Genomic DNA, 19,223 nt, shown 5'->3' on the forward strand with positions numbered 1-19,223 from the left:
CATGTAAGAAATAACTTCTCACAGAAGGCCTGGGAGAAATGGTTCCGATGGTTATCTAGCTCTAAAGACAATAAAACAAAAACGAATTAAAATCTCTTAATATAAATCAAAATAAAGATATGCACATAGAAACATAGAAGAAACATAGAAGACCGACGGCAGAAAAAGACCTCATGATCCATCTAGTCTGCCCTTATACTATTTCCTGTATTTTATCTTAGGATGGATATATGTTTATCCCAGGCATGTTTAAATTCAGTTACTGTGGATTTACCAACCACGTCTGCTGGAAGTTTGTTCCAAGGATCTACTACTCTTTCAGTGAAATAATATTTCCTCACGTTGCTTTTGATCTTTCCCCCGACTAACTTCAGACTGTGTCCCCTTGTTCTTGTGTTCACCTTCCTATTAAAAACACTTCCCTCCTGAACCTTATTTCACCCTTTAACATATTTAAATGTTTCGATCATGTCCCCCCTTTTCCTTCTGTCCTCCAGACTATACAGATTGAGTTCATTAAGTCTTTCCTGATACGTTTTATGCTTAAGACCTTCCACCATTCTTGTAGCCCGTCTTTGGACCCGCTCAATTTTGTCAATATCTTTTTGTAGGTGAGGTCTCCAGAACTGAACACAGTATTCCAAATGTGGTCTCACCAGCACTCTATATAAGGGGATCACAATCTCCCTCTTCCTGCTTGTTATACCTCTAGCTATGCAGCCAAGCATCCTACTTGCTTTTCCTACTGCCCGACCACACTGCTCACCCATTTTGAGACTGTCAGAAATCACTACCCCTAAATCCTTCTCTTCTGAAGTTTTTGCTAACACAGAACTGCCAATGCAATACTCAGATTGAGGATTCCTTTTCCCCAAGTGCATTATTTTACATTTGGAAACATTAAACTGCAGTTTCCATTGCTTTGACTATTTATCTAGTAAAGCTAAATCATTTACCATATTACAGACCCCTCCAGGAATATCAACCCTATTGCACACTTTAGAGTCATCGGCAAATAGGCACAATAGAAATTCGGACCAAAATCAATACAATCCCTGTCTGAGTTCAATCCACTTGATAATTATTAGTAACGTACTAATATCACAACCTACAGTTACTTCTCACTAACAAAAATAACAAACATAATCAAACTAAGCCGTCACAATCCAAATGCCTGCTAGTTTGCAGGTACTCCTCATCCTCTCTTTCTTCTCTCTTTCTTCTTCTTTTCTTTCTTCCCTCTTTCCTTTTCTATCCCACCTCCAATCACCTTTTCTTTCCACGTTATTCTTGGACTATTAAATATTACAGCTATAAGATTATCCAAATAAGAATATTGAATACAAAATATTTACATATAGACAAATACAGTAGTACCTCTAGATACGAGCTGCTCTACATGCGAATATTTCAAGATACGAGCCACGAGGGGAGAGACATTTCTGTTCTAGTTCCGAGCTGAAATTCGGGATACGAGCCGAGCGTCCACTAGGTGGCGCAAGAATCCTTGCTTTTGGTTATCTCGGAGGGGAAAAACAACTTGTTCCAGATACGAGTTGCCTCGAGATACACGCTCCCTTATGGAACGAATTATGCTCGTATCTAGGGGTACTACTGTATTTGGAATGTATATACAATAATATATATAAGCCGCTGTATAAAAATACTGTTTACCCCCTCCCCCTCCCACTTCTCTTTTTTGTATTCCCATCCCCCTTTTCCCTGTTTTCTTTTTTTTATAACCTAATAAAGTATATTTTCTAAAAAAAAGAAAGAAAGAAAGAAATAGCTTCTCATAATGTACAAACCGATAAAGGAGAATATTTGTAGCTCGGGGTTGAAACGAGGGGTACTGCTAATGTCTATGGGTCTTCTTTTCTTTTATCTTCTACAACCTCACAATCTGATTTTTTTAAACTCCTACTGTTTGTTCTTTCCAGCTCTCCCAGAACACGTTTCCGATGGATCCAACATGATTATACCCCTGGTGGAGATACATGGGCTATTGATAATGTCATTCTGGCCACCGGTTGCCCCTGGATGTGTTCCGGTCATGGAATCTGTGATTCTGGACATTGCGTGTAAGAAAACAAATATTATTTTGGAATCTGGAATCTGCGATTCTGGACATTGTGTGTAGGGAAACAAATATTATTTTGAAATCTGGAATCTCCGATTCTGGACATTGTGTGTAAGAAAACAAATATTATTTTGAAATCTGGAATCTGCGATTCTGGACATCGTGTGTAGGAAAACAAATATTATTTTGAAATCTGGAATCTCCGATTCTGGACATTGTGTGTAGGAAAACAAATATTATTTTGAAATCTGGAATCTCCGATTCTGGACATTGCGTGTAAGAAAACAAATATTATTTTGAAATCTGGAATCTCCTATTCTGGACATTGTGTGTAAGAAAACAAATATTATTTTGAAATCTGGAATCTGCGATTCTGGACATCGCGTGTAGGAAAACAAATATTATTTTGAAATCTGGAATCTGCGATTCTGGACATCGCGTGTAGGAAAACAAATATTATTTTGAAATCTGGAATCTCCGATTCTGGACATTGTGTGTAGGAAAACAAATATTATTTTGAAATCTGGAATCTCCTATTCTGGACATTGCGTGTAACAAAATAAATATTATTTTAATAAATGAATGAATGAATGAATGAATATGTAAAGAAAGAAAGAAAGAAAGAAAGAAAGAAAGAAAGAAAGAAAGAAAGAAAGAAAGAAAGAAAGAAAGAAAGAAAGAAAGAAATACTTGCATGCACAAGTTTGTAAGAAGAAGCAATTTTTCCCCTAGGAATCAATGTAAAAGCAAATAATGCATGCAAACCCATTAGGAAAGAAATAAAAGCTCAGAATTTGGGAGGGAGGAGGAGGAGGAGGAAGAAGAGGAGGAGGACAGTCGCTGCCCAGAGCGAAAGGAGTGTTTCTTTTCTCTGGGCGCTGGCAGAAGTTTATTCCCTCTCCAAGCGCCCAGAAAAAGGAAAATGCTTTGTTTGCTCTGGGCTGCCAAAGCCTCCTTAAGCGCCACCGAAAGGCTCCTCTGGCAGCCCAGAAAAGACCGAGATGGCCAGGATTAAAGCGGGAGTGACATGAAACTGGCCGGGCCTTCGTGCCGCTCTCAAATTTCTTAAGTAGAAAAAGGGTTTTAAGAAGAGGCAAAAAAACTCTTGGTTCTTATCTAGAAAAGTTCTTAAGTAGAGGCCTTCTTAGGTAGAGGTACCACTGTATTTTCTATGTTCTTTTGATATGTTGTGCGCTGCCCCGAGTCCTTGGAGAGGGGTGGCATACAAATCCAATAAATAAATAACAAAGAAATAAATAAATAACGCTCTTCCCCTACTATATTCTTTCAGGTGTGACAGAGGTTTTGGGGGGCCTTATTGTGTGCCTACCGTTCCTCTCCCAACTGTGTTAAAAGACGACTTCAATGGCAACCTTCATCCAGACCTTTGGCCCGAAGTCTACGGAGCCGAGAGAGGAAATCTAAACGGTGACACCATTAAGTCTGGAACCAGCCTCATCTTCAAAGGGGTTAGTTAGTTAACTTCAAATGTTAACGTAATTCTAAATTGCCTTTCTCCCCTTTCAGTTTAAAAAAATATTTATTTGTTTGTTTGTTTATTATTTGTCAAAAACATGTGCAAAATAGTAGGCACTAGTATAAACGACGCCTAAAACACGGTCTAAGTATTGCCCACAAGATCATATGCTGCAACATCCTGCCTGTCAATGACTACTTCACCTTCAATCGCAACAACACAAGAGCACGCAGCAGATTCAAACTAAATATTAACCGCTCCAAACTTGACTGTAAAAAAATATGACTTCAGCGACCGAGTTGTCGAAGCGTGGAACTCATTACCGGACTCAGTAGTGTCAACCCCTAACCCCCAACATTTTTCACTTAGACTATCCACGATTGACCTCTCCAGGTTCCTTAGAGGTCAGTAAGGGGTGTGCATAAGTGCACCACTGTGCCTTCCGTCCCCTGTCCAATTATCTCTCCTTTTATCTCATTTATCTTTTCTTCCTTTCAAATATGTTCACCTATACTTTTATATCTTTTCTTCTATTCTTTTCTTTATTTATATTACTACATATCTATGCTCTTCAATGTGTATTATGTATTGGACTAAATAAATAAATAAAATAAATAAACATAAACATAAAAAGAGAAATGGTGTCAGTATTGGATAAATGATGTAACACAGACGTAAAGGAGTTACGACTATGAATATTAGAAATTGTAGAAAATGCGTTCAACTTTTTATTTTCATATTTAGGTGTCTTGTTCTTCTTTTTTTTCTATTTTAGATTAAGGTTAGTCTTTCTTTTTAAATTAGGTATATAATACAGTTGTTAGATTTTTAATTTGCTATACAAGACGTTTGTACGTACAAACAGTGCTAGATATCAAGGTAGGAGTGTATTTACAGATATGATTGGTTATGGTGATATATGTTTCTATTTATGTATGTTTTTAAGGTGCAGAAAAATAAAAAAACTTTATACCAAAAAACATAAACAAAAGCAAAGTAGGACAACTAACAGAAAAAATTATAGAAATTATATCTTAGGGACCGCCTTCTGCTGCATGAATCCCAGCGACCAGTTAGGTCCCACAGAGTGGGTCTTCTCTGGGTCCCGTCAACTAAACAATGTCGTTTGGCGGGACCCAGGGGAAGAGCCTTCTCTGTGGCGGCCCTGGCCCTCTGGAACCAACTCCCCCCAAAGATTAGAATTGCCCCCACCCTCCTTCCCTTTCGTAAGCTACTTAAAACCCACCTCTGCCGTCAGGCATGGGGGAATTGAGATCCTCTTTCCCCCTAGGTCTTTACAATTCTATGCATGGTATGTATGTATGTATGTATGTTTGGTTTTTATATTAATGGGTTTTTAATCGTTTTTAGTATTGAATTACTATTGTACACTGTTTTATTGTTGCTGTTAGCCGCCCCGAGTCTCCGGAGAGGGGCGGCATACAAATCCAATAAATAAATAGGTAGGTAGGTAGGTAGGTAGGTAGGTAGGTAGGTAGATAGATAGATAGATAGATAGATAGATGATTGATAGATAGATAGATAGATGATAGATAGATAGATAGATAGATAGATAGATAGATAGATAGATAGATAGATAGATAGATAGATAGATAGATAGATAGATAGATAGATAGGCCTGCAAGGACACAGAGGAAATATCAGACCCCTCCCTTAGCTGCTGCCTACTGCCATAACTCCCAAATAATGGGAAATTATTAAGCTGGTCACTTCACTGTAAACCCTAGTTCCAAATCATTTTATAGCATTACTTTAGTAGTTTTGAAGAAGGCTTTTAAAAGAATGTACTGGACTTGTCGGGCAAGAAAGATGAACCAAGATGTTATTTAACTCCATGAAAAAATAGTAATACCACCTATTTTCTCTATCCAGGAGGGCTTGAGGATGCTCGTATCAAGGGATTTAGACTGCACAAATACAATGTACATTCAGTTTTCCTTCCGATTTTTAGCTAAAGGTAGGTATTTTAAAGAAATACTTTTGCAGTCCCGCTTACGATTTATATTGACTAATATGATTTGATTGCTTATTTCGTACCTGGACTATCGTTAAATGTTGTACCTCATGATTCTTGATCAACTTATCTTTTCTTTTATGTACACTGAGAGCATCTGCACCAAAGACAAATTCCTTGTGAGTGCAATCACATTTGGCCAATAAAGAATTCTGTTCCTGTCCTATTCTATCCTATCCTATTCTATTCTATTCTATTCTATTCTATCCTCTCATTTCTACATTCTATTCTGTTCTGTTCTATTCCATTCCATATTTTCAGTTCTATTCTATTCTATTCCATATTTTATATTCTATTCTATTCTCTCATTTCTACATTCTATTCTGTTTTATTTTATTCCATATTTTCAGTTCTATTCTATTGCTTGCATTCTATTTTCTTTTATTAATTAATTTAATTAATTAATTAATTAATTAATTAATTGGATTTATATGCTGCCCCTCTCCGAGGACTTTGGGCGGCTCACAGCATGTACAGAAAAACAGGAAACAATAATAACAATCCAATTATACCTTAAAAAACCATCTTAAAATTCTAATTAAAAACTATCAATATCATTCATTCAGCAGTCAAACTAAGCATTCATCGGTCAGGGGGGGAGGTCTAAGGAACCCCAGGCCTGGTGGCAAAGATGAGTTTTTAAACTTTTTCGGAAGGCAAGGAGGGTGGGGGCAGTACGAATCTCTGGGGGGAGCTGATTCCAGAGGGCCGGGGGCCCCCACAGAGAAGGCTCTTCCCCTAGGTCCCGCCAGAACCCTAAGGAGACTAACTCTGTGGGACCTCACCGGTCGCTGGGATTCGTGCCGCAGAAGGCGGTCTTCTATTCTATTCTATTCTATCCCATTCCATTCCATATTTTGTATTCTGTTATCTTGTCCTATCCTATCCTTCTATAAATGCAAATGCATGTATACCCCATGACATCTCGGAATCTTGGCCAACGACTTGTACCATCCTCAAAAAAAAGATAAGCCAAGAACATTAGAGTCGGTTGCATTTTTAAAACCTGTCTTGTATTATTGACCACCATGCAAAGGCTATTTTAAAAACTGAGTTAACTCACTATCCTAGTTCGACAACCACGGTAAGCTTTCGTAATTGATTCATCCTGGCATTGTTGCCATTATAAACGTCTTCCCCTTAACGTTCCAGGCACCCCGGAGCGATCTCATTCGATTCTGCTCCAGTATTCCGTCAACGGAGGAATCACGTGGAATCTGATAGACGAGTTTTACTTCCCGCAGACAACGGATGTCCTTTTCATTAACATCCCGTTGCCGTATTCGGCGCGAAACAGCGCGACCCGTTTCAGGATCTGGCAACCCTACAACAATGGTACAGAATGGAGCATCTAAATTTTGATGGTTTGGGGGTACAGCGGGGGGGGGGGCTGTCAAACTTAAGGCCCATGGGCTGGGTCCGGCCCACTGGTATACAGTGTTCCCTTGCCACTTTGCGGTTCAACTCTCGCGGACTCAGTGCATCACGGGTTTTTCGGGGGCAGAGGAAGTGCTGTACGCATGCGTGGTCAGGGGCTCGCGGTGTCTGACGAAGCCGGCGGTGGGGTTCCACTACAGGTGAGTGGCTGGGCAGGGGGGGAGGCCTTGGCGGCCAAGATTCTGAGGCTGCCCAGAGGTCAGGAGGCTGTGGCTGAGCCGAGGGGGAAGCGGAAGGCTCACAGTCCTCTGCCTCGGTGCCTTTTCTGCTCTGGATGGGACGAGGGGAAGCAAGGCAGGCATCTCCTTTCTTCCCTTCCAGATCCCTGAGCGCTTTTAAGGAGGCGGCTGCTGCGGCCAAGCGCATTGCATGGTTAGCGGCAGAGAGGCGCCTTCTCTTGGGGCTTGGAATGGTAGGAGCTAGGCAACCCCCTGCCCAGTGTGTGTGTGTGTGTAGAATAGAATAGAAAATATGGAATGGAATATAGTAGAATAGAAAATGTGGAGTGGAATGGAATAGAATAGAATAGAATAGAAATCCTACTTCGCGGATTTTCCTTGATCACAGGTGGTCCTGCAACGTAACACCCGCAATAAACGAGGGAACACTGTACTTAAATTTAACGTCATTTGTTGAGGATTAACTGGTACATTTAGGGAAAGCAAGTAGGATGCTTGGCTGCATAGCTAGAGGTATAACAAGCAGGAAGAGAGAGATTGTGATCCTGCTACATAGAGCGCTGGTGAGACCCCATTTGGAATACTGTGTTCAGTTCTGGAGACCTCACCTACAAAAAGATATTGACAAAATTGAACGGGTCCAAAGACGGGCTACAAGAATGGTGGAAGGTCTTAAGCATAAAACGTATCAGGAAAGACTTAATGAACTCAATCTGTATAGTCTGGAGGACAGAAGGAAAAAGGGGGACATGATCGAAACATTTAAATATGTCAAAGGGTTAAATAAGGTCCAGGAGGGAAATGTTTTTAATAGGAAAGTGAACAGAAGAACAAGGGGACACAATCTGAAGTTAGTTGGGGGAAAGATCAAAAGCAACATGAGAAAATATTATTTTACTGAAAGAGTAGTAGATCCTTGGAACAAACTTCCAGCAGACGTGGTAGATAAATCCACAGTAACTGAATTTAAACATGCCTGGGATAAACATAGATCCATCCTAAGATAGAATACAGGAAATAGTATAAGGGCAGACTAGATGGACCAGGAGGTCTTTTTCTGCCGTCAGACTTCTATGTTTCTATGTTTCTATGTTATTCAATTGGAGCAGCAAGCAAAATTCAGTGGCCTATTCTTAAGGACAAACTCAATGGGTTTGAGCTAGTGGGCCACAGAAGCATTAATTAAAGTTACCTCCTTGTGTCAACCTATCATTGTTAAGTTTATGATTTGGAATTTACACGTGAAAATATTAGTAATCATAATAATGTCTTACCGTGTTTTAGGAGGTACTCAGCGGCAGCAAATTAACTATTTCATTGTATACAATTATTTTAAGAGTGGTTTCCATCAATTGGATTAGTCGCTATCAGGATTTTATTTTATTTTATTTTTTGCTTTTCCTAGGTAAGAAGGAGGAGATTTGGATTATAGATGACTTCATTATTGATGGGAATAACCTCAAAAATCCTGTGATCCTCTGGGATACCTTCGACTTGGGCCCAAAGGAAGACAACTGGTTCTTCTATCCTGGTGGCAACATCGGACTTTACTGTCCATATTCATCCAAAGGAGCACCGTATGTATTAAAGTAAAAAACACGAGTGTACATATTGAGATATGTAGGAGTGGAATGGAACAGAATAGACTAGACTGCAATGGAATGGAAATGAGAATAGAATAGAAAATATGGAATGGAGTGGAATGGAATAGAATGGAAGAATAGAATATATGGAATGGAATGGGAATGGAATAGAATAGAAAATATAGAATGGAATGGAACGGAATGGAATCGAATAGAAGTTGTAAAATGGAATAAATTGAATTGAATGGAACGGAACAGAAGAATAGAATGGAATTGAACAGAAAGAAACAGAAAATAGAATAGAATAGAATAGAATAGAATAGAATTTTTTATTGGCCAAGTGTGATTGAACACACAAGGAATTTGTCTTGGTGCATATGCTCTCAGCATACATAAAATAAAATATACATTTGTCAAGAATCATGGGGTACGACACTTAATGATTGTCATAGGGGTCAAATAAGCAATGAAGAAGCAATATTAATAAAAATCTTAGGATATAAGCAACAAGTTACAGTCATACAGTCAACATGGGAGGAAATGGGTGATAGGAATGATGAGAAAAACTAATAGAATAGAAGTGCAGATTTAGTAGAAAGTCTGACAGCGTTGAGGGAATTATTTGTTTAGTAGAGTGATGGCGTTCGGGGAAAAAATGTAGAACGGAATGGGATAGAAATTGTAGAATGGAATAGAATGGAAGGAATTGAATGGAACGGAACAGAAGAATGGAATGGAATTGAACAGAAAGGAACAAAAAATGTAGAATGGAATGGAAGACACTGAAATAGAATAGAACAGAACAGAAGAAATGGAATTAAATGGCACCACCAGAACAGAATAGAATAGTAGCTATCTGATCAAGTATGATTAAACACACAAGGAATTTGTCTCTGGTGCAGAAGCTCTCAACGTACAGGCAAAGCAATGGAGTTATAATAATCATAATAACGATGCCAGTAAGAGAAGGTAGTAGAAAAGATGAGAAGGATAATAACAATACAGTCATACTACATGGGTAAATACTTAGACTTAAGGCAGTACTATGAGGATTAGGTGTTCCAACAGTGTGATAGCACGAGAGGAAAAAACGGTCTCTGGGTCTAGTTGTTTTGACCTGCAATGCCCTGTAGCAGCATCCCGAGTTGAGAAGTAGAAGCAATTTGTGTCTAGGATGTGAGGTGTCTATAAAATATTTTCTCAGCGCTTCTTCTCACCCATGTAAGTATACAGGTCCTCAATGGAAGTCAGGCTGTTTTCAATTGTTTTTTTCTGCAACGGATTTTAACCGTCCGTTGAAATCTGTGTCTGACCTCATGTTGGTCTACCAAACCATCAAAGTTTTATTTATTTAATTTATTTTATTTATTCATTTGTCCAATACACAAATACATAGGAAGAAAAATAGACATGTAGTAATATATACAAGGGTAAAGTGAACTTAGAGGAGAGGATATATGAAAGAAAGAAAATATATATGATAAGTGAGAGAAAGGAAAGACAATTGGACAGGGGACGAAAGACACACCAGTGCACTTATGCACGCCCCTTACTGGCCTCTTAGGAACCTGGAGAGGTCAATCGTGGAGAGTCTAAGGGAGAAGTGTTGGGGGTTAGGGGTTGACACAATTGAGTCCGGTAATGAGTTTTACGCTTCGATAACTCGATTGTTGAAATCATATTTTTTACAGTCAAGTTTGGAGCGGTTCGTATTAAGTTTGAATCTGTTGCATGCTCTTGTGTTATTGCGGTTGAAGGTGAAGTAGTCATTGACCGGTAGGACGTTGCAGCATATGATCTTGTGGGCAATACTCAAATCGTGTTTTAGGCGCCGTAGTTCTAGGCTTTCTAAGCCCAGGATTGTTAGTCTATTTTTGTAGGGTATTCTGTTTCGAGTGGAGGAGTGAAGGGCTCTTCTGGTTTCATCAAAGTTTCAGTGGGGGTGGGTGGGTGGGAAGTGTTGACTAAAGTTAAACAACCCCAACGTGAAATATATCACTTTTGTTACCGCAACAGAGAAGAAGACTCCGCTATGGTATTTGTTTCAAATGAAGTCGGAGAGCATTCAATTACCACGAGGGATTTGGACGTAAACGAAAATACCATCATTCAGTTTGAGGTACTGAGCTCTGCTTTCATTTCTGCTTCCTGTCAAAAGCGTTTTAAATCTTTGCTTTAAACATTTATCTGGGTATGTTACCTTTTTTTGGCGGGGGTAGGAAGGATATGGAAGGATCATATTAGTACGATTTATAAGCCTCTAGGATAAATTATTATTATTATTATTATTATTATTATTATTATTATTATTATTATGTCAGTACAACACAGCAAACAAGATCACTATGCTGGATTTCGTATTTCATCACCAGTCGGGCGCTTCCCAAGCACCTAGGACTGTGTGATGTAGCGGCGAATTATGTTTGCCGATCCTGGAAAAGTGGCCTTTTGCAATTGACAGGTGGAGATTTTGTCAATTCCAATGGTTTTCAAATGTCCGCTGAGATCCTTTGGTACTGCGCCCAGCGTGCCAAGTGCCACTGGGACCACTCTCACTGGCTTATGCCAGAGTTGTTGCAGCTCGATTTTTAGATCTTTGTATTTCACTAATTTCTCTAGCTGCTTCTCCTCAATTCTGCTGTCCCCAGGGATTGCGATGTCGATGATCCATACTTTCTTTTTCTCCACAATCAGGATGTCTGGTGTGTTATGCTTCAGAATTCGGTCAGTCTGAAGTCGGAAGTCCCACAGTAGTTTTGCTTGCTCATTTTCGACCACTTTTTCAGGCTTATGATCCCACCAGTTCTTTGCCACTGGTAAATGGTAGTTCCGGCACAAGTTCCAGTGGAACATCTGTGCCACAGCATCGTGTCTATGCTTGTAGTCATCATCATCATCATTATTATTATTATTATTATTATTTTATTATTTTATTATTTATTATTATTATTTATGTTGTCAGCACATTCAACTTTGTACAGAACAAAGTATTCAATGAGAATATTTCATTCATTCAGATCTAGGATGTGTTCTTTGAGTGTTCCCTTTATTTTTTTTTGAGCAGTGTATATAAACAGGATGTAAACCCTACATTCACTGACACTGATGAAATTACCTAGTTAGGTAATGAAATGCCTGCAAGCAAAAAAAACCAAGGTTAGAGAGCAAACCAGGACTCCAGGTTAAGAAAATAAGAATTTGGGGAAGGGAATCTTTTAGCATGTTAACATTGCGATGTAAGTTGTGACATTAAGCAGATGATGGGCAGGCAGGAATATCGGCATCCACATCCTAAATTGAAATAAGTAATTGCGTCTTCAGCGTAGTCCTGAGAGCATATGCTGCATTCAAGGGTTTAATTAAAATCGAAGCTGAAACATAATTCACAAATTGGTGCGTACACAAAACACGTTAACGCAAACCATTAACAGTCCCAGCGCATTCTTGTGCAGTTGTTAGAGGCTACAGGATGTTCACCTTGTGTATTCTTACACACACAAAAAATCTCCCCTGAGTCTGCTTATTCATCCACATTTCAATTTGTCATGACAACTAATTAATAATATATATAGAACACAAACTGTTTTATATTTTACAGTATAGATTAAAAGGCATGTTCAATAACTGCTTTTGAGGTCACATTCAGAAGGAAAGGATTTTTCAGTGTGTTTGCCCCAGAAGAGTTAACATTTAGGTATCTAAGAAAGAATTTAAAAAGAAAGAAAGAAGGAAGGAAGGAGGGAGGGAGGCGGAGGGAGGGAGGGAGGAAAGAAGGAAAGGGAGGAAGGAAGGAAGGAAGGAAGGAAAGGAAGGAAGGATGGAAGGAAGGAAGGAAGAGAAGGAAGGAGGGAGGGAGGAAGGAAAGAAGGAAAGAAAGAAAGAAAGAAAGAAAGAAAAGAAATTGTTTTGACACAAGGTTTGAGAGATGCTAATAAACAAGATGTTATTATAGATAGTGCAGAAGCTGTCACTATAAATTTCTGAAGCTAATGAACTAAATAATGTCCTTTTGTGTCTTGATCTGCAGTTGATTAGACCTAATAACAGGAAGCTCATGTTATGTTTCGTATTATGTAGGAAGACAGTTCTTTTAAGTCCATGGTGGTAAAAGAAAATAACCAGGAGTGTTATAGAACTTTTTCCAATAAACACATTTTATTCAAATGCATTATGGTAATTAATATTATGCCTTTAGTATTTATAGTTCTGAAAAAATTGTGTACTTCTATACTTCTGCACTGTACTTCTTTTTACAGAAAGATTCAGGGCGTTGTTGTTTTAATTGTGTGCCACGCAGATAGCTCAACGTGGCGGATTTGTTTGATTTCAGATTAATATCGGCTGCACCACTGATAGCTCCTCTGCTGACCCGGTAAAACTTGAATTCTCCCGAGACTTGGGCGCAACCTGGCACCTGCTACTTCCTTTATGCTATAGTAGCAGCAGCTATCTCAGTTCTCTCTGTTCTGTTGAGCATCATCCAAGTAGTACCTACTACGCTGGAACAACCCAGGGCTGGAGAAGAGAAGTCATTCATTTTGGAAAGCTACACCTCTGCGGGTAAGAAATTGTTTTCTGTCCCACCTAGCGTCCATCTCTCTCTCTCTCTCTTATTTTTCTGCATTCTGTACGCAAGGTTAACTTATTTCCGTGTCACCCTTCTGACTGACAACCTAACCAAAGCAAGCACGATCGAGACAATCCAATCTCTGAATGCAAAACTTTATTGAGTACATCCTTGCGGTACCGATGATATTTTGGTCGGTAAGCCACTCCCACCCAGTCACGTGACCTTTAAGCCACTCCTGCAAGCCACTCCTACCTGGTCACATGACTACCTCATCACCTCGAGGTTCGACTACTGTAACGCTCTCTACATGGGGCGACCTTTGAAAAGTGTTTGGAAACTTCAGATCGTGCAGAATGCAGATCCGAGAGCAATCATGGGCTTCCCTAAATATGCCCATGTCACACCAACACTCCGCAGTCTGCATTGGTTGCCGATCAATTTCCGGTCACAATTCAAAGTGTTGGTTATGACCTATAAAGCCCTTCATGGCATCGGACCAGAATATCTACGAGACTGCCTTCTGCTGCACAAATCCCAGCGGCCGATTAGGTCCCACAGAGTTGGCCTTTTCCAGGTCCCGTCGACTAAGCAATGTCATTTGGCGGGACCCAGGAGAAGAGCCTTCTCTGTGGCAGCTCCGACCCTCTGGAACCAGCTACCCCAGATATCAGAGTTGCCCCCACCCTCCTTGCCTTTCGCAAGCTCCTTAAAACCCACCTCTGTCGTCAGGCATGGGGGAATTGAAATTTCCCTTCCCCCTAGGCTTATAGAATGTATACATGGTATCCTTGTATGTATGAGTGGTTCTTTAAATTGGGTTTTTTTAGATTGTCTTTTAATATTAGATTTGTTTACATTGTCTTTTTATACTGTTGTTAGCCGCCCCGAGTCTTCGGAGAGGGGCGGCATACAAATCTAATAAATAAATTAAATAAATAAATAAATAAAATAAGCCACTCCCACCCAGTAACATGACCTTTAAGTCACTCCCGGTCACATGTTTGTCAAACCACTGCAGCAAGCCACTCCTACCTGGTCACATGACTACCAAAATAAGCCACACCTACAGTGTGACAGTAAAATTTTTGGTAGCCCATCACTGCTTGGAACATATTTTTACAATCCAACCAATCAAGTGTTTACAGTGGGAGTGGCCCTCTGACCTTTCTGCCAATCAGCTTAAAGTTCTGTTGGGAGAATTGTGCTAGACTTATGGTTGGAGGTCACCACGACATGAGGAACTGTACTAAGGGGGCGTGGCATTTGAAAGGTTGAGAACCACTGCAAAAGAACACAAATGACCAGCTATTTGCAAGGAGTATAAATCCTTCCATTCCCCACCATCCAGTCAGAGCTGAAGAAGCTTTTAGGTTGAATAGGAAAATGAAGAAAATCCAGTTGCCTCTTGAAAAAGAACCTTTGGGACAACCATGACCTGGATTGTTGAGAATACAGCTCATCTGTTTGGAACCCATATAGCGTCTCAGACATTAACACCCTTGAAAATGTCCAAGAGGAAGAGCCCTTCACTCCTCCACTCGAAACAGAATACTCTACGAGACTAGACTTTCAATCCTGGGCCTAGAAAGTCTAGAACTAAGACGCCTTAAACAAGATCTAAGTATTGCCCACAAGATCATATGCTGCAACGTCCTGCCTGTCGGCGACTACTTCAGCTTCAACCACAACAACACAAGAGCACACAACAGATTTAAACTTAATGTTAACCGCTCCAAACTTGACTGTAAAAAGTATGACATCAGTAACCGAGTTGTCGAAGCGTGGAACTCATTACCGGACTCCATAGTGTCATCCCCAAACCCCTAACACATTACCCTTAGATTATCTATGGCTGACCTCTCCAGATTCCTAAGAGGTCAGTAAGGGGCGAGTACAAGTGCACTAGAGTGCCTTCCGTCCCCTGTCCTATTGCTCTCCTATATCTCCTATACCTTTCTTCTATTCCTATATCTCTTCTTCTATTCTTTCATTGATATGTTCCATTACTATACCTTCTTTTCTATTATTTCTTAGATATATTTTACTATGAGTATCTCCTCTATAACCTTCATCATGTATTTTACTATGTGTATATAGATGTATACCCACTAAAACCCTCATTGTGTATTGGACTAACTAGATAGATAGATAGATAGATAGATAGATAGATAGATAGATAGATAGATAGATAGATAGATAGATAGATAGATAGATAGAATCTCCATCAATGATCAGCGTGCATGTATCAACCTTGAGAAGATGCATTTTTTCCGAGTAACAGAATATTAAAAAAATAAATAAATACAGCAGACCTTACAATCCCTTGAAAAAAACTGGAGCAACATTCAAGGGAAAAAAACCCCGTTGTTTAATAATTAAACAAAATATTTAATTTTTAAATGGGAACATGCATTTTTTATCGTCTTTAATCCCAGAATGTTTAACCTCCCTGCTGTTCCAATTCACATTCGCAAACCTTTTCTCTAATTTTCCAGCCTGTCAATCAAAAAGTAGAGCCAAATTCCTACTGGAGCAGTGTGCCAAAGTCGTACATGCAAATTCTGTATTATTTAACTGTTGGGTTTTTGGGGTACAATTTTTTTTTTTTGCTTTTTCTCCACCATAAAATAAAACAATACATAGTTACAAACGCAACAGCAATGCTTATAATCACTCATATATAAACTTTTTTCTTGTTACTCATTCAATGGAGGCTCTTATCTCTCCCCATCTAAAAAAAAAATTTCTATTAATTTTATAGGACATCATCAATTCTTGAACCTCCAAATAAAAAATATTTTTCTCCACCTTAATATAAAAGGTTACATTACATCAATGTGAGAATGAACATAATCTCTTTTATCTAAATTTTAATACTGTTTCATATAACTAATTAAAAAATCCATATACGTCAATAATAAAAAATAGCTTCTTATCATGCATCACTTCCTCCATAGAATAAGTTCTATATGTTTAAACCATAAACAATAACTACATTTTGTATTATATCTTTATATAGTACTACCACCATTTCTTAATCCAGCTTCCAAAATTTAAATCAAATTCTCATGTTTCAGTTTTCCCAAAGAATAGCCAATTATTAATACAAACATATCTCTTAACTTTCTATCCAATCATAAAACTTCCCCCACAATTTTTTTTCCGGGTATTGAATTTTTCTCTATTTTTCAACATACAATAAAACAACATGAGCAATAAAAAAAAACACAGAATCAATGCTTAAAATAATAATTAGTAATATTTCTTAGATATGTTAAACATTCAGAGAGAGAAAAAAGCGCTAATATTTTCAATATGTACTTTTTATCCTCTTCTTTGCTAAATTAATTAAAATTAACCACACATGAGATATACTTCATCTACAAATAACAATATTATGAAATCTAGTCCCTTATACAGTAGTCCCTCGCTATATCGCGCTTCACCTACTGCGGCTTCACTTCATTGCGGGTTTTCAAGAAATATTAATGAGAAAAATCATTCGCGGATCTTCGCTGGTTCGCGGGTTTCTGAGGAAGTCGATCGGCAGATTTAAACAGCCCGCGGAACTCGATCGGCAGGTTTTTCAAAAAAAATATATCTAAAATTGTAAATACTGTATTTAAATACTGTATCTAAAATAAATACTGTGTGGGAAGGGTTTATAAACACTTAAAACAATGAAAACTTACCAAACAATTACAATATAAATACTTAAATAAATACTATCAGTCGATAAATTCCCCATCGCGGATTTCACCTATCGCGGCCGGGTCTGGAACTTAACATCAGCGATAGGTGAGGTCTTACTGTATTCCCTTTTTCTATTTATAATAAAACATAAACATCTTAACATCTTAACTCAATATCTAATTTAATCCTTTCATCTCTGTGTTAACTCCTTATCCAATGCTGCCACCAGTCTTTATTTCGTCATCTGAGTCTTTAATAGATTAAAATTAAATCATCATGTATTTCTTCAAAAGTAATTAAAAGAAAATACTTCTCAATTATTTTTAGTTTCCAACCATTCATAAAACTTTCTCCCACAATTTATAACAATCGAAGTATTGTTTATCTTTGAGTTTCAAAGTCAATCATCTCTGCACAGTCCATGATTTTTCTCAAAACTTTGCTGGCTGTTGTTTTTTCCCCCCAATGTTGATGCAGGACTTTCAATGTTGATGCAGGACAGTTTATTTTCTTGCCTCCCTGGCCTACCACAACCCCCTCCACACACACACACACACATATACACACCCTGGAGACCAGAATGTTCAACAGTAGAAACAATTACTACCATGCTTTTCACAACAACTTGCAGCAATGCAAAAATAAATTGGAATAAAAATAAATGTTAAGCTAACACCAGCTCAGCTATAAAAGTAGCATGGGTCAAAACCCTCATTCCTTGGGGGTTTTTTCCTCCCCAGTGACTTTCTGTAACAACTTATCTTGTAGCAACTTCCCAGAAGTTAGTAATAGAACATAGAATAATAGGGTTGGAACGGAACTTGGGGGCCCTATAGTCCAGACCCCTGCACATGACAAGACCCTATAACAGTGATGGTGAACCTACGGCACGGGTGCCACAGGTGGCACGCGGAGCCATATCTGCTGGCACGCAAGCTTTTGCTCTAGCTTAGCTCCAACATGCATGTGTGTGCCGGCCAGCTGATTTTTGGCTTGCACAGGGACTCTGGGAGGGCATTTTTGGCTTCCAGAGAGCCTCCAGGGGATGGGGGAGGGCGTTTTTACCTTCCCCAGCTCCAGGGAAGCCTTTGGAGCCTGGGGAAGGCGAAACACGAGCCTACGGGGCCCACCAGAAGTGGGGAAACAGGCTGTTTTCAGCTGTTCGCGCATCGTTACAGCAGTAAATAATAATAATTATTATTATTATTATCATTATTATTAATAATAATAATAATTAGATTTGTATGTCGCCCCTCTCCAAAAATTCGGAGCGGCTCAAAGCAAGAATAAACAATGTACAACAAGTCCAATAATTAAAACTATGGCTAAAAACCCCTATCATTAAAAAACAAACAATACTACTCAATCACAACCATACATAAATCTTACTAACCAAAGGATATGTCAATTACCCCATGCCTGGCGACATAGATAGGTTTTCAAAGTCTTGCGAAAGGCAAGAAGGGTGAGGGCAGTTTGAATCTCCGGGGGGAGTTGATTCCAGAGGGCCAGGGCTGCCACAGAGAAGGCTCTTCCCCTAGGTCCCATCAGGCAACATTGTTTAGTCGACGGGACCTGGAGAAAGCCAACTCTGTGGGACCTAATCGGTCGCTGGGACTCATGCGGCATGAGGCGGTCCCGTAGATATTCTGGTCCAGTGCCATGTAGGGCTTTATAGGTCATTACCAGCACTTTGAATTGTGACCGGAAACTAATCAGCAACCAGTGCAAGCCGTGGAGTGTTGATGAGACATGGGCATATCTGGGAAGGCCCACGATTGCTCTCGCACCCGCATTCTGCACGATCTGAAGTTTCCAAACACTCTTCAGAGGTAGCCCCATGTAGAGAGCCCCCGCCTGTCAAAACAGAGTTTGCTAGCACTGCTGCCCTCTATGGAGCCTCAAAGCCCCATCCTCTAACACAAGATAATGAGAGTTAATGCAACTGTCTGTTTGGAAGCATGGAACTCATTACCGGACTCAGTAGTGTCAACCCCTAACCCCCAACATTTTTCCCTTAGACTATCCACGATTGACCTCTCCAGGTTCCTTAGAGGTCAGTAAGGGGTGTGCATAAGTGCACCAGTGTGCCTTCCGTCCCCTGTCCAATTGTCTCTCCTTATCTCATTTATCTTATCTTCCTTTCAAATATGTTCACCTATACTTTTA

At 39.3% G+C, this 19,223-nt stretch overlaps 1 protein-coding gene across 2 annotated transcripts in view; it reads left to right on the top strand.

Moving 5' to 3' along the window:
* Nucleotides 1–19,223, top strand: part of RELN (reelin) — a 522,908-nt gene that overhangs the window by 429,697 nt on the left and 73,988 nt on the right. For both annotated transcript variants that reach the window (XM_070755186.1, XM_070755185.1), the window contains 8 exons: nt 1–3; nt 1,941–2,081; nt 3,372–3,549; nt 5,451–5,535; nt 6,745–6,927; nt 8,614–8,785; nt 10,808–10,910; nt 13,122–13,351. The exon at nt 1–3 is cut by the window's left edge and continues 271 nt beyond it. In XM_070755186.1, coding sequence (XP_070611287.1) covers nt 1–3; nt 1,941–2,081; nt 3,372–3,549; nt 5,451–5,535; nt 6,745–6,927; nt 8,614–8,785; nt 10,808–10,910; nt 13,122–13,351 — 1,095 coding nt within the window. The remainder of the gene's footprint in view (nt 4–1,940; nt 2,082–3,371; nt 3,550–5,450; nt 5,536–6,744; nt 6,928–8,613; nt 8,786–10,807; nt 10,911–13,121; nt 13,352–19,223) is intronic.

This window comes from Erythrolamprus reginae, chromosome 6 (assembly GCF_031021105.1).
Source record: "Erythrolamprus reginae isolate rEryReg1 chromosome 6, rEryReg1.hap1, whole genome shotgun sequence".
NCBI lineage: Eukaryota > Metazoa > Chordata > Lepidosauria > Squamata > Dipsadidae > Erythrolamprus > Erythrolamprus reginae.